General features: G+C 38.9%; 1 protein-coding gene across 6 annotated transcripts in view; it reads left to right on the forward strand.

Moving 5' to 3' along the window:
- Tjp1 (tight junction protein 1) overlaps window positions 1–11,893 on the forward strand; it is a 75,937-nt gene extending 64,044 nt beyond the window's left edge. For 3 of the 6 annotated variants that reach the window (XM_027408086.2, XM_035442469.1, XM_035442466.1), the window contains 5 exons: window positions 1,818–1,984; window positions 4,471–4,945; window positions 6,618–6,835; window positions 8,142–8,285; window positions 10,357–11,893. In XM_027408086.2, coding sequence (XP_027263887.1) covers window positions 1,818–1,984; window positions 4,471–4,945; window positions 6,618–6,835; window positions 8,142–8,285; window positions 10,357–10,451 — 1,099 coding nt within the window. In that variant the 3' untranslated portion in view covers window positions 10,452–11,893. The remainder of the gene's footprint in view (window positions 1–1,817; window positions 1,985–4,470; window positions 4,946–6,617; window positions 6,836–8,141; window positions 8,286–10,356) is intronic. The other 3 variants (XM_035442468.1, XM_035442470.1, XM_035442467.1) reach the window with 2 other exon arrangements.
- The last annotated feature ends 1,185 nt before the right edge of the window (window positions 11,894–13,078 follow it).

Consider the following 13,078-nt stretch of genomic DNA (forward strand, 5'->3'; position numbering starts at 1 on the left):
GTACAGCCTTTGTTTTAATTGTGATTTGTTTATTCAGAATCTGTTCATTATGACCTGATTATTGCTCATTGTCTTGCTTCATTACTTTCTCTGTCTGTCTCTGTCTCTCTTTCTCTATCTTTGGTTTTTTGAGACAGGGTTTCTCTGTGTAATGCTGTCTATCCTCAAACTGTGTAGTCCAGACTGGCCTCAAACCCAGAAATCCACCTACCCCTAGTGTGATTAAAGGTGTGTACAACAACCAACCCAAAACTTTTTCCTTTCATTTTTACATGATGTTGGGTGTTGAACCCAGGACCTGGGATGTGATAGACAAATACCCTACAGAGCTACCCCCTGTCCTGGCTCATTTCTTTGCTCACCATTAGCTGCTGTGGTGTAGGTGAGCAGAAGTTAAAGTTGAGTGAAACACAGACACACATTGTCCTCACTGGTAGCAGCAGTTAAAATATGTGGGGTGGGTGGGCAGGAAGGGTGTAACTAAGTTAACTATAGGTTAATATATTGCTAATTCCTTTGGCTAAATGAGAGTTAGTGGTATGTTCTTCTATGAAACAAATTATTTTAAGATTGTGGGTGTTGGTTAATATTTTTAAATGACATTTGAGTTCTATTTGCTGTAAATCTTAGTTAGATTGACCGTTTTCTTTCGTTTTTCTATTGCGCTTGCTTTGCCATCACCTAGATTTCTTGGCTCTTACACTAGCTATGACTACTTGAAAAGGAACATCAAGTGGTAAGACTGGCATTGATGTGAGGCTGTTCCATGAGATGTCCCTCACTGTGTCATTGGCATTATGTGCACTTTCAGATCTCAGTGTTTTCTTTTGGCATTTAAGTCTAATATGTGTAAGCAAAGTACTCGCTAATTTTGAAGCTAATCATAAAACTAGTTTTCTTCAACAAAAATATTGTATGAAAACAAATACACCTTTCAAAATTCATTTTATTGTCTGTGCACATAAGGCCAGTGCAGCTTGGCACTCTGCAGTAAGGCTCAGACGGCAGTGTTGAATTATGGGTCTATTTAGATTCCTCTCACGAGTTTAAATTTTATGTGTTACTAACAATTGGCAATTAAAAAAAAATAAGCATACATGGCACACCTTTTACCTTACAAGTCTTGTAAAGTAAAGCAGTGTCTGCTACTCTAGCAACCATTAAACAGGACAAAAGAGCAAGGAATCCAGGGCAGATTTTAAAGATACCTGTTTTTTCCAGTGTCACTGGAGCACAATTCTGCCCCTCCATTGACTGGCTGTGTCTAATTTTTCTAATACCAGCTAAATTGAAGAGCTGTGTCAGAGACCCTAGCACTCAAAAAGGCAAGGCCATTTATTTATCTGGCTTTACATTGGAAAAGCTTGCCAAACTTGGGTCTATGGCATCATATGTTATAGTGCTTTGAGTATGCCTGACACCAAGATTTTGTACCTGATACAAAATTAAGAAGTGAGTTTAAGGAAGGTTTGTGCCAAAATAACATTTCTCAAAATATTTACAAAACTTCCTTAAATCTACTATTTTTATAAATATCACAAACATTAAAAAGTATACCCAAAATTTCATCCGCCTTTTAATTGATCTATTCTGGATGTTTTACTAATATTCTTCAAGTATCTGTGCTGTCTTGACATTTCTTGTGCTGATGAATTTGTTTGTATATTTTGGTAGAGTAGCTGCCTATACTCATGAGAATAAATTGTGACATTTCTAGATACTTTTTTTTCTAGATTTAAGGATATTTTATAAATGACAGCTTGTTTTGTGACTGAGTTTATTTTCCAATAACAGAATTTCTTTTTTCTTTCAAACAGGGGAAAACCTGAAACTGATGCTGTGGATAGATCGTTCAATGAGAAACGTTATGATCCAATTCAAGCCACGCCTCCCCCTCCTCCATTGCCTTCACAGTACACTCAACCAGCTCCACCTATGTCCAGCTCTTCTCTGCACATACATGCCAAGGGCCCTCAGGGTGAAGGTAGGAAGTTAAGAAGTTGACATAATACTGTAATAGAGTAATGTTTATGAAGTTAAATTCTTAGAGTTTTGAAGCTTAGTTTACTTTAATTTTTGTTGTTGTTGTATTGTTTTTTTTTTTTTTAAAGCCCCAAAAATGTTTGGGCTGGTAACAGTGAAAAGTAGAAGATTTTGTTGAAAATGTATCTCATCTGGGCATGGTAGTTTGTGTCTTCTATCAATCCTAGCACTCTGGAGATAGAGGCAGAGACAGATGGGTCTGAGTTTAAGGCCACTCTGGTCTACATAGTAAGTTCCAGGCCAGCCAGGACTACATAATAAGTCTCACAGAAAAGAAAATGTTATGTGCTGTTTACTGTTTACATGAATGACCATTATATTGGATGAGCTTTGTAGCTAAATGGGTTTTTGTCTTTTTTTTTTTAACTTAGCTTAATTTTATGCCAATTTCCAAATATTTTTGAAATCAGTACCTGTTAACTGTTATGCTTCAATTTAAATACTTGAGGGCCATGGAGATGGCTCAGCAGGTAAAGGTGCTTCAAGGGACCTGACAATATAAATTCCAACCCTGGAACCTACATGATAGAAGGAAAGAACCGATTCCAGCCAGTTCTCTACTGACATGATATACTCCGAGTGGCACATGCGTGCCTGCGTACACACACTAATAAGATGTAATTTCAAATATTTGTATACTGCTTTGTAAAACTTGTTATGTTTCATCCTAAAAGATAGACATAAGAAAGTAGTTTAACATGGAAAATATCTTACATTTTCATCCTTTAATAAAATCTCAACAGAACTAGCTTACTCATTTGAATAGATAGATAATATTCTACCCTAACAATGCAGTTTAGCCATTTGTTGTTGCCTTTCTATTAGATGGGAGTCAAAGTGGAGGGTGTCAGTCTTGTGACATGCCAGTTCTTGTACATGTAAGTGGTACCGGGAAGTTTTCAGCTCCATGAGGTGCATGCCCCTAGCTCTGGCAATTTGTAGGCAAAGGCCAGCCTAAGCTACACAGCAAATTCTGTGCACAGTAGAGAGATCTTTCTCAAGGAAAAAAGAAACAAATGGTAAAGGCAGACATCTTTTGCTGGTTCTCCTTCTTAAGGAAGAAAGATTTGTTTTTTTCCCTTAAATGATGCTAGCTGTAGGGTTTTGTTGGTATTGATTTGGTTTTCTAGGTGCCTTTTATCATAGTCTCTATTCTTAGTTTGCTCAAAGCATTTTGTTGAATATTTTACTATCATGAGCTGGAGAGATGGCTCTCAGTGTTCAATAGCTTTTGCTGCTTTTACAGTAGACCTCAGTTTGGCTCCCCGCATCACATCAGGCAACCCTCAACTAACTGTAACTTCAAATTCAAAGACCCCCAACATCAACTTCTGGTCTTCATAGGCACCAGCTACATACCTGGTAAACATATATACAAGCAGTTGAACTCACACATACATATAAAATAAAAGTAAGCCTCTGGGCAGTGGTGGTGCACGCCTTTAATCCCAGCACTTGTGAGACAGAGGTAGGTGGATCTCAAAGTTCGAGGCCAGTATGGTCTACAGAGCAACTTTCAGGACAGCCAGGGCTACACAGAGAAACCCTGTCTCAGGGAAGTGGGGGGGTTTAAAATTAATTTTTTTTTCTCAAATTAACACTATCAACTAATTTTTCTACTTCATTATCTTAATGTGGTTACATTAATCATATTCATAAAATATTTGGATTAATGCTTTTCTTGAAATGGCTTTGTCTGGTTTTGTTTATCAGTGTTGTACTAATTGCATAAAAGAGACAGTAGGACACATTCCCAGCTTTTATTTAAAACAAAACATCTTTAAAACAAAACAGAAGACCTGGCATTTTTTACACCAGCATTCCTTTTCCTGTGACTCCATAGAACTTGTGTGGTTCTGTCTTAGGATGCTCCAGCAGAGTGTAGCTATCCCTGCTTTTCACATCGAACTTCTCAGCTTTGCCATTTTCCCTGTTGTGATGTGGTCTTTAATGATTAGTTTGTGTTTATTTCCCATTTCCCTGATGGATAGCTCAGGGTCTCATTGCACAGTGCGTGGGGTTTTCCTTTTGTTCTTACAGAGACCAATGTTCTGCATTTATGCACAGAGCATGACAACTGATGACCATGTACACTCTGCCAGTGTGTGGTTGCTGGGCCTTTGATTTGTGTTGTTGTTTTTAACACTTTAAGAATGAGTTTTCAATACTGATTTGTTTCATATAATCAATTTTGTCATTCTGTTTCTAACTTTTGATGGATAATGAAACAGAATTACTCAAGGCATCTTTCTCAGGGGGTCAGTGCTTTCATAGCCTCACGCTGAATCCCAGGAAACAGGATACACTGCAACTTGTGTCCTTCAGCATCAGAGTTCAATTCAGTACCAGGACATATCATATCAGGAAAGAGAGGTTTTAAAATGTTTCAGGAGACTTATAAAAATGTGTGTATGCTTGTTTTTTTAGGCAATTCAGTATCACTGGATTTTCAGAACTCCTATATGTCCAAACCAGACCCACCCCCGGCTCAGAGTAAGCCAGCAGTGTTTAGGCCGCCAGCCCGGGAAGACTCTGCTCAGACTTTCTATCCCCAGAAGGGCTTCCCAGAGAAGACTCCAGTTAATGGAGCTGAACAGCTTCCGAAAACTGTCACTCCAGCCTACAACCGATTCACACCAAAGCCCTATACAAGTGCTGCCCGACCATTTGAACGCAAATTTGACAGTCCCAAGTTCAACCATAATCTTTTGCCAAGTGAAACTGTACATAAACCTGAATTACCTTCAAAAACTCCCACTTCTCCAAAGACTCTTATGAAAGCCCATAGTTCAGCACAGCCTCCTGAGTTTGACAGTGGAGTTGAAACTTTCTCTGTCCACGCAGATAAGCCTAAATATCAAATAAATAATATCAGCACCGTGCCTAAGGCAGTTCCCGTGAGGTAAGCTATTATTTTATTTGTCTTTGTTTAATGTATTGCCTGGTTTTTGTTTTTGTTTTTTTTTTTTAATGGGAAGGGAGAGTGGGCAGAGATAAGACCTTGCTAGGAAGCCATAGCCAGGATGACCTTGAATTCCACAGTGATCCTCCTGCCTCATCCTCCCAAGTGCTTGGAATACAGGTATGTAGCTGTAGTTAGTAGTAGTTTATATGATGAGACTTGAAATGATCATTGGAATTATACCTGTAAACTAAACAGTTACTGTAGTGATTGCGTTTTGTAGAAAGTCCTCCAGGAATTATAGGATGTTAATCGAATTGTAAAGATAATGCACATATACCATCAATAGATATTGTCATTATCTATATATCACCAATACTAAGATTGAGGGACAGAGGGCAGTTTGCCCAACCAGCATCAATCACATGACTGGGGGGTGGTGAGCCATTTAGCTCCTGGTCATATAATTTCAAAGCCCACACGTATCTTTAGCTAACTATGACTTCCTATAGCTACCTACTTTATTTTCTATCAGTAGAGGGTACATCTGAAGAATAATGAAAAAAATATGTCTATTCCTCATTTACTATTTATTCAGCTAGGGTACAGAAAAGAATGGAAATGTAGTGAACTCAAAATAGCTATTGGAAGCCATAGTATGATGGTTGAGTCTACATCATGCCTCCCCCAGTCAGACTTGTCTGTCTGCTTGTTAAATAGTAATGGTTCAGAACCATCTGACTACATACCCCTCAGCTCAACTTCCTTAGATGTTTTCATGTCATCTGTGAAAGAGAAGGACTCACAAGGAGAACCAAGGACCAGGAGGGCCACCTGAATGAAGCCTGCTTCTCAAGATGGTTAATGTCGGTCTACCTTCCTGTAGTTGATCCAGCAGGACTCTTGCTATGTAGGGGCTACATGGTGTTACCATATCAGTTATTGGGTGCTCTGCTCTGAGAAACTGTAGCTTCCTTCCTATACCCTTCATGTTGTCAGTCTGTCTGTTTTCTCACATTAACAGTACTTCACAAAGCCTCCATAGCCTAGCTTCCAGTTTTGAAACATTCATTGGTATTATGTCCTCTGCCTTTGGTAACATTTTCTAGTAAGTCACCTTGTTCTGTCCTTCTTGGATCTTTTATGTACCAGAGCGTCTTCCCTTTTGCAACCTGAAGACTTTACCTTTGGCAGCCTGGGCACACTGGAACTCAGTGTGTAATAAGATGAGTGAGTGTGCACACTGAAATTCTAAAGTCTACCAAAATCTCCATTTCAAAGTGCTCTTTTCTGTTTGAACTGTGCTGGGGGAATGCTGTGCTAATGAGCTCCATATCATTGTTTTCTGTTACCGACTGAAGTGTGGCTTGGCATGATTTAGAGCACCCATTTCATGGATGTTCACTGTTTTGCTTAAGACAGATGGTAGCTGTGAGAGCAAAGTATCCTATTCAGTGTATTGAAATTACCCCGGTAATTATAATAACCCGACTCTTTACTTTCAACAAGGCAGTTGGAATTTTTCCAGAAAAAGGTATATTATCCCTCCAAGTAAGACCTTTCACTAAAAACTTGCCTTGTTTAAATAAGGATCTTCTAAATTGTATAACATAATAAAAGGAAAGCCCATGTGTATTATTAGGATTTTCAGTTGTTATTTCTGACCCCTCAGTCCTTCAGCTGTGGAAGAAGATGAAGATGAGGATGGTCATACTGTGGTGGCTACAGCCCGAGGCATATTTAACAGTAATGGTGGTGTGTTGAGTTCCATAGAAACTGGTGTTAGTATAATTATCCCACAAGGAGCCATTCCTGAAGGAATCGAGCAAGAAATCTATTTCAAAGTCTGCAGAGACAATAGCATCCTCCCACCTTTAGATAAAGAGAAAGGTAAGTGTGCTTATTGTCTGCTTCACTGTAATAACTCCAGTGTTGTCCTGAGTATACCTCACTGCTTACAGTGACAGCCACAGGGATAAGCTGGAAGCCCCTAAATGTTGTAGGCCAAGCACAGCATTTTCTGTAGACAACAGAGGGCCTCTTAAATTAACTTTCTGATGTCACTGGCATGTGGTAGGTGGGGCCCAAAGGAGGCATGGTGGCCTTCTACACAGAGTACTTTTAGTATGAAATAAAAAATGGTGTCACATGACTTCAAGGCTGTTGGCCTGACTTAACCAAATTTGTCAGCCCTTCTATCTCAAGATAGTTGTCATCTATTCTAGAAGGCTTTCCACTGCCTGTCTACCCATACCTCAGGAGCCAACAATCAGACACTCAGCATAGTGAATGAAATGTCCTTAGAAAGTGGTATAGCATATTTCTGAACAGTCTAAGGGAACCAAGAGTGCTGTGATTTCCATAGCCTTCCTAAATGCATTGCTACACTGTAATGATGAACTGTGCTGTGGTTTCTTTTAGCAGTTTTGAATTCACTGAATGTAGTATTGTAATCCACTTTCTTAGAATACTCTGCCTTAAAAGCAGTGACTGACACTGTTGGCCCTGCTTGAATTCCTGAATGCATGTGTAGCAAGCACTTAAAACTGAAAGGCATAGGCTAGCAAGATGATGTGGTGGGCAAAGGTGCTTGCTACCAAGCCTGGAGACCTGAATCAAAGGAGCCTATGTAGTCAAAGGAGAGAACTGACTCCTGCAAGTTGCATTCTGACCTCCACCATACACCATGGGTGTGTATGCGTGTGACACACACACACACACACACACACACACACACACACACCAATTAAGATTGAGTTTTTGTTTGGGTTTTTTGGTTTTTGTTGTTGTTGTTTTGTTTGTTTGTTTTGGGATTTTTTTGGAAAATATGTAAATTTGTGAAAAGGAAATTTGAATGTTCTATGCTCTAAAATTATATGGTTGAATGCAGTAGCTACTGGTTACATGGGATTACTTAGTACTAGGAATGTAAAATAGGGACCTCAGAGACTGTGTTGGTTATGTGTTGGAATATTGTTTCAGCCACATTAAGTTAGATAAAATATTAAAATGAATGTCACATATCTTTTTATTCTAATGTATCTATTAAAATCTTATAAATTATATTGTAGCTTCTACTGTGTATTACTTAGCACTGCTGTGAAGAGCTCTCTTCATTTGGCTTTAGCAAGCATGCACAGGGAGTGAGGACTAGAGGGAAGACCTCATCTCTCTTACCCTTTTCCCTCCTTGACAGGTGAAACTCTGCTGAGCCCCCTAGTGATGTGTGGGCCCCATGGCCTCAAGTTCCTGAAGCCCGTGGAGCTTCGCTTACCACACTGTGCGTCCATGACTCCTGACGGTTGGTCTTTTGCTCTAAAATCATCCGACTCCTCGTCGGGTATGCTGTCTTCACTCTGTCCTCTGGGGCTTTGGGTACTGTCATTGATTGATGCCTGAGCTCTTGGTGCTCCCCATGCTGTGTGTGGACAGGTCTTCACTCTGTCCCTGTGGCCTTGCAAGCATCACTGGCTTTTTAAATGTATTTGTGGTACATGTCGTAAATACATACGGAACCGTGGAAACTTGTCTCCCTTTTAGTAATTGGTAATTTGGCTAAAGATTGGCTGTTTTGGGCTTCAGAAAATTTTATCATCTGATTTTTTTCGAGATTCAAAATATTTATTATAACATTAGAGAAAGTTTCCACAGTGATGATGCCTGGCCATGGATTTGGTTTTTTTTCCATCGTGAACCTCTAAGGAACCTCTAAGTAACTCCTATTATGCACTGTTTTAAGTGACTTTTGCTCATTGGCTTATGATTTCAAGACTTCTATTGCATTTTCATATTTCTCACTTGAATAACTTAAAAGTCAGCCTTTATTACCAATATTGTTTACCCTAACAGGAGGTAGAGAAATAACAAAAATTTAAAGTTCTGCCACTAGATTTGTACAAATCAGTGAGCATTAGTAAGTTCCAGTTTGGTCCAATATGAAATAAAGTTATGATAATAGATACAAAGAATACAATGGGATCAAATTTAAATGTTCCCTGGGAGAAAGGCCTTGTAGGCTAACTTTAAGTAGTAAACTAGAAATTAAGCAGTATTTAAAGTGGACTTTCACATGCAGGGCAAATGTTGCAGGTTTGAGGCCAGCTTCATCTAAACTGCTTGATTTACTTACTGTGCTGTAAGTGACCTTACATGAGGTACAAATGAGCTACATGTTTGTCATTTCCAGTGTTTATGTGGTACTGTTTGATTGTAGTGAGACCATATACTTTCTCTGTGAGTATTAGAGTGTGTTCACGCAGAAAATAAATATACCTTTGTGTACTGTCGTGCAGCAGTAGGCTGCGTTGCTACTGCTAGCCTGTTCAGTAGGCATAGTGTTGGTAAGTACTGTCTTGATTGCAGTAAAGACTAGATATGTTGAAAAACTTAAAACCTAATGATAGTGATGCCTTTGATTTCCAGAGTCGTCACAATTTTCTCACTGAATAATTTGTTCATTTGTATCTGAAATTCAGCCACTTTATTAAACCATGTATTTCATTATTGGTTGTGATGTATATCTTGCTCTACATGGTACACAACTGGTATAGTTGATAGCTAATCATTTGTTGTAGGGGCTGCCTGGTACATTGCAAGAGGGCTAGTGGTTTCTCTGGCCTCAAGTCTGTGGGTGCCTTTTGTAATAGAAGCATCTCCACGCATTGTCCCACAGGCACAGAAACATTCCTGGACAAGGACTATTATAAGGGAAGGAAAAGTCAGCAGCTTTGATTCTTTACTCCATTGGCTACCACAGAGACATAGACTTTCCCCACCATTCACAGTTCATGCCCACTGCCAGGTCATCATGCAGGGTACTAATCTTCAAATACCAAGAGCATCTTCAGAACTCCAACACCCAAGACCTACCTCAGATCTACTCAGCCTGTGGGGATTTGAATTCCCACAAAGGATTGTACTGCACACCCAGAGTGTGAGAAGCTCTGGTGCAGTCTTCCTGGTTTGGCTTGGTAAGGAGGAAGAGTCTTGAGGAACTAGGCTCTACAGAACTTGGCAGAAAGAGTGTCCTTTGAGTGCAGTGTCTGATTGTGAGCAGTATTCTCTCACACATGCTAGAATGGGTTACTGTACAATGTTATACAAAAGGAGGTGTTGTTAATAGTTATATACACTGAGGAGCAGCTTATCTGTCTCCTGAGTCTTTATTACTTATTCTTGTATTAAAAAGTCCAGTGAATTTGATAACATAAGAGACATCTAAAACAGTTTTAAATGCTTGCAGCCAGCAGGCCTACTTGAAATAAAGCACCAAGTTTGGATGTAAGTATAATATTTGAAGACATAGAAGAAAATTCTGATATGTGTGTTTATATTTGTCCCATAACAGGACAGCATTGTGGGTAGCAGTCCAACCAACCATTAAGTGACATCAAAATCTTTTTCTCTCATAGGTGACCCTAAAACTTGGCAAAACAAGTGTCTTCCTGGAGATCCAAATTACCTTGTTGGAGCCAACTGTGTTTCTGTTCTGATTGACCACTTTTAGGAACTGGACTAAGCAATGTGAACGTGGACTGAACTTACTAAATCTAAATGGAACCACTCTGCTGAGTATTATATTTTCTTAGAATTTATACTGCAATTATTAGTATTAAGCATTTGTTGGAGCTGATGAAGATTAGTGAGCATGCCCCTGAACCACGGTCAGAAAACATGCTACAAGCTACATGTCATTGAGTGAAGAACTGTCTAGCATTGACTAGAGAGTTTCAAAGATATTTTGCTTTGTAATGATTTTTGTACTTTTTTATGGTCACTGCTTAACTTCACATACTGATTTCCGTTAAAAATACCAGCCAGTAAATGGGGGTGCATTTGAGTTCTGTTCTTTCCAAAGTACACTCAAACTTTATTATGACCTTGGCCTAGCTTACACATTTTATTTTATTATGCATGAGGTAATGTGCACACATTTTTTTTTACAAATGCACCTGGAATATATAACCAGTGTAGTGGATTTAACAGAAATGTACAGCTGGGGGATTTATAACTTGGGGAGGGAGGGTCAAATGAAGACAATGACTTACTGTATATGAAAACACATTTCTCTTAGGGAAGGACACCAAAGCATGTGAGCCTGGTTCCGTGGCCTCTGAATCTATAAATTAACATATCACCACAGACATCTAACCAGCAGGAATGCCTTACCCTCATATTTTTAATTCTTAGATCATTTCGCTGTGTACTACTAAGTTTTTATGAGTTTTGTGCATATCTAGATACTGTATCATGAAAAAGATTGAGTAAATTGTGGATGTGATGGTTTCCGAAATGTGTAATCACCTGGAAGAAAATGATGGTGTGACTTAAAATACCTTTTTTTGTTTTTTGGTTTTTTTTTTGTTTTTTGTTTTTGTTTTTTTTGGACAAGGGGGCGTGATGGTCTTTTGTTCTTTAGGCTATGCATCTGAAATGTTGGATGTTTTCAGGACGCATGTACATAGTGCGTGCATACCACTTTTGTTCTTGGTTTGTAAATTAACTTTTATAAACTCTACCTTTTTATACATAAACAGAACCAAGTTTCTAAGGCTACCTTTGTATTCTCTCCTGTACCTCTTGAGCCTTGAACTTTGACCTCTGCAGCAATAAAGCAGCATTTCTACACATACAAGGTCATTTTTTTAAGAAAAAGAATGCACAGAGTTGTTACATTTTTAAGTGCTGCATTTAAAAGATACAGTTACTCTAGTTTGATTAAATTCTTGCAAAGTATCCCTTCTGTAAAATTTGTGATACAATGCTGTGCCCTAAAGTGTATTTTTTTACTAATAGACAGTTTATTATGGCACATCAGCACGATTTCTGTTTAGATAATACACCACTACATTCTGTTAATAATCATTAGGTGTGAAAGAATTCCTTTTGTGGTTATTAAAAAAAATCTCAAATTTCTAAATCTGCAAGAATAAAACTTTTTAAAATACAGTACTAGTTTGGTTTATTTGCCATATTGCCTGTTCCCAGCAACTTTTTAATACTGCAGAGATCATTTTAATGTGCTGTCGTTCACAGACCCTTATTACTAGCTCAAATTTGATCACAGTAAAAGTTGTTTAATAGCTTTTTTATTTTATGCCTCAGGATGCTTTCCTTTGAAACTACTTGGTGTCAAGAGAACTAATACCCAAAGGGATAGAGAGTTAATGTAGAATTCACAAAGAAGATACGCAGTAAATTTGGAGAACTTCCACTTCAAAACTAAGATGAATACAACTTTCAACTGCAAAGCATCATTCAGGGTGTATCTAGAGCTTGTTTCCTCCAGGTTACCCATGGTCAGAGTAGATAGAACCGAGGTACTTGGAAATGAAATCTAAGCCCTTTCCATGCTGACACTCCCATTTGCTGTATAGGTTTCTCTGAATTAGTTGTGCTCCTCATTGCCAAGGAAATTACATGTCTGTGAGGACTAAAACTTAATTTTTGTTAATCCAGGTGTTTTGCCTGCTTTAACAGTGCCAGGCTGAAAAGATGGATATGCACATCGGGGCATACTGAGATGTGCAATTAGCAGGAGATAAGAGAGCCATTGCTAAGAGCTGCCTTCTGCCCTGGTCCATGGAGAATTACAGACATGGGTGCAGACATTACTGTTGCTGTGTTTTAGGCTAAGCTTAGTTGTCAGATTGGCAGTTGGTAGAAGCCTTGCAAGAAGCCAAGGGCCCAATTCCCAGTATCACATAAACCTGGGTCTGGTCTTAATACTTTCAATCCCAGCACTCAGGAGGTAGAGGCAGGAGGATCAAAAGTTCAAGGTTATTCTTGAGTTTCAAGCCAGCCTAGAATACTTGAAGATAAAAAAACAAGAATAGGCATAACTCTTTAGTCCTTAAAAACAGAAGGAAAAACTGTCATGCGACCAATACACTTACAGGCACTCCATGGTTAAGAGCCCCATATTGATTTGGCAGTTAGAGTATGACAGAGCCCAGTTTGGAATGGAACCCTGGTGTTGGGTGTAACAGTTACTTTTCCTTTGCCATACTAATATACCCTAACAAGCAATTGAAGGAAGGAAGGAAGGAAGGAAGGAAGGAAGGAAGGAAGGAAGGAAGGAAGGAAGGAAGGAAGGGTATGTTGAGTGAATAGTTTGCAGGTACAATCCCTTGT

The sequence above is a fragment of the Cricetulus griseus genome, chromosome 3, assembly GCF_003668045.3.
Source record: "Cricetulus griseus strain 17A/GY chromosome 3, alternate assembly CriGri-PICRH-1.0, whole genome shotgun sequence".
In the NCBI taxonomy this organism is placed as follows: Eukaryota; Metazoa; Chordata; class Mammalia; order Rodentia; family Cricetidae; genus Cricetulus; species Cricetulus griseus.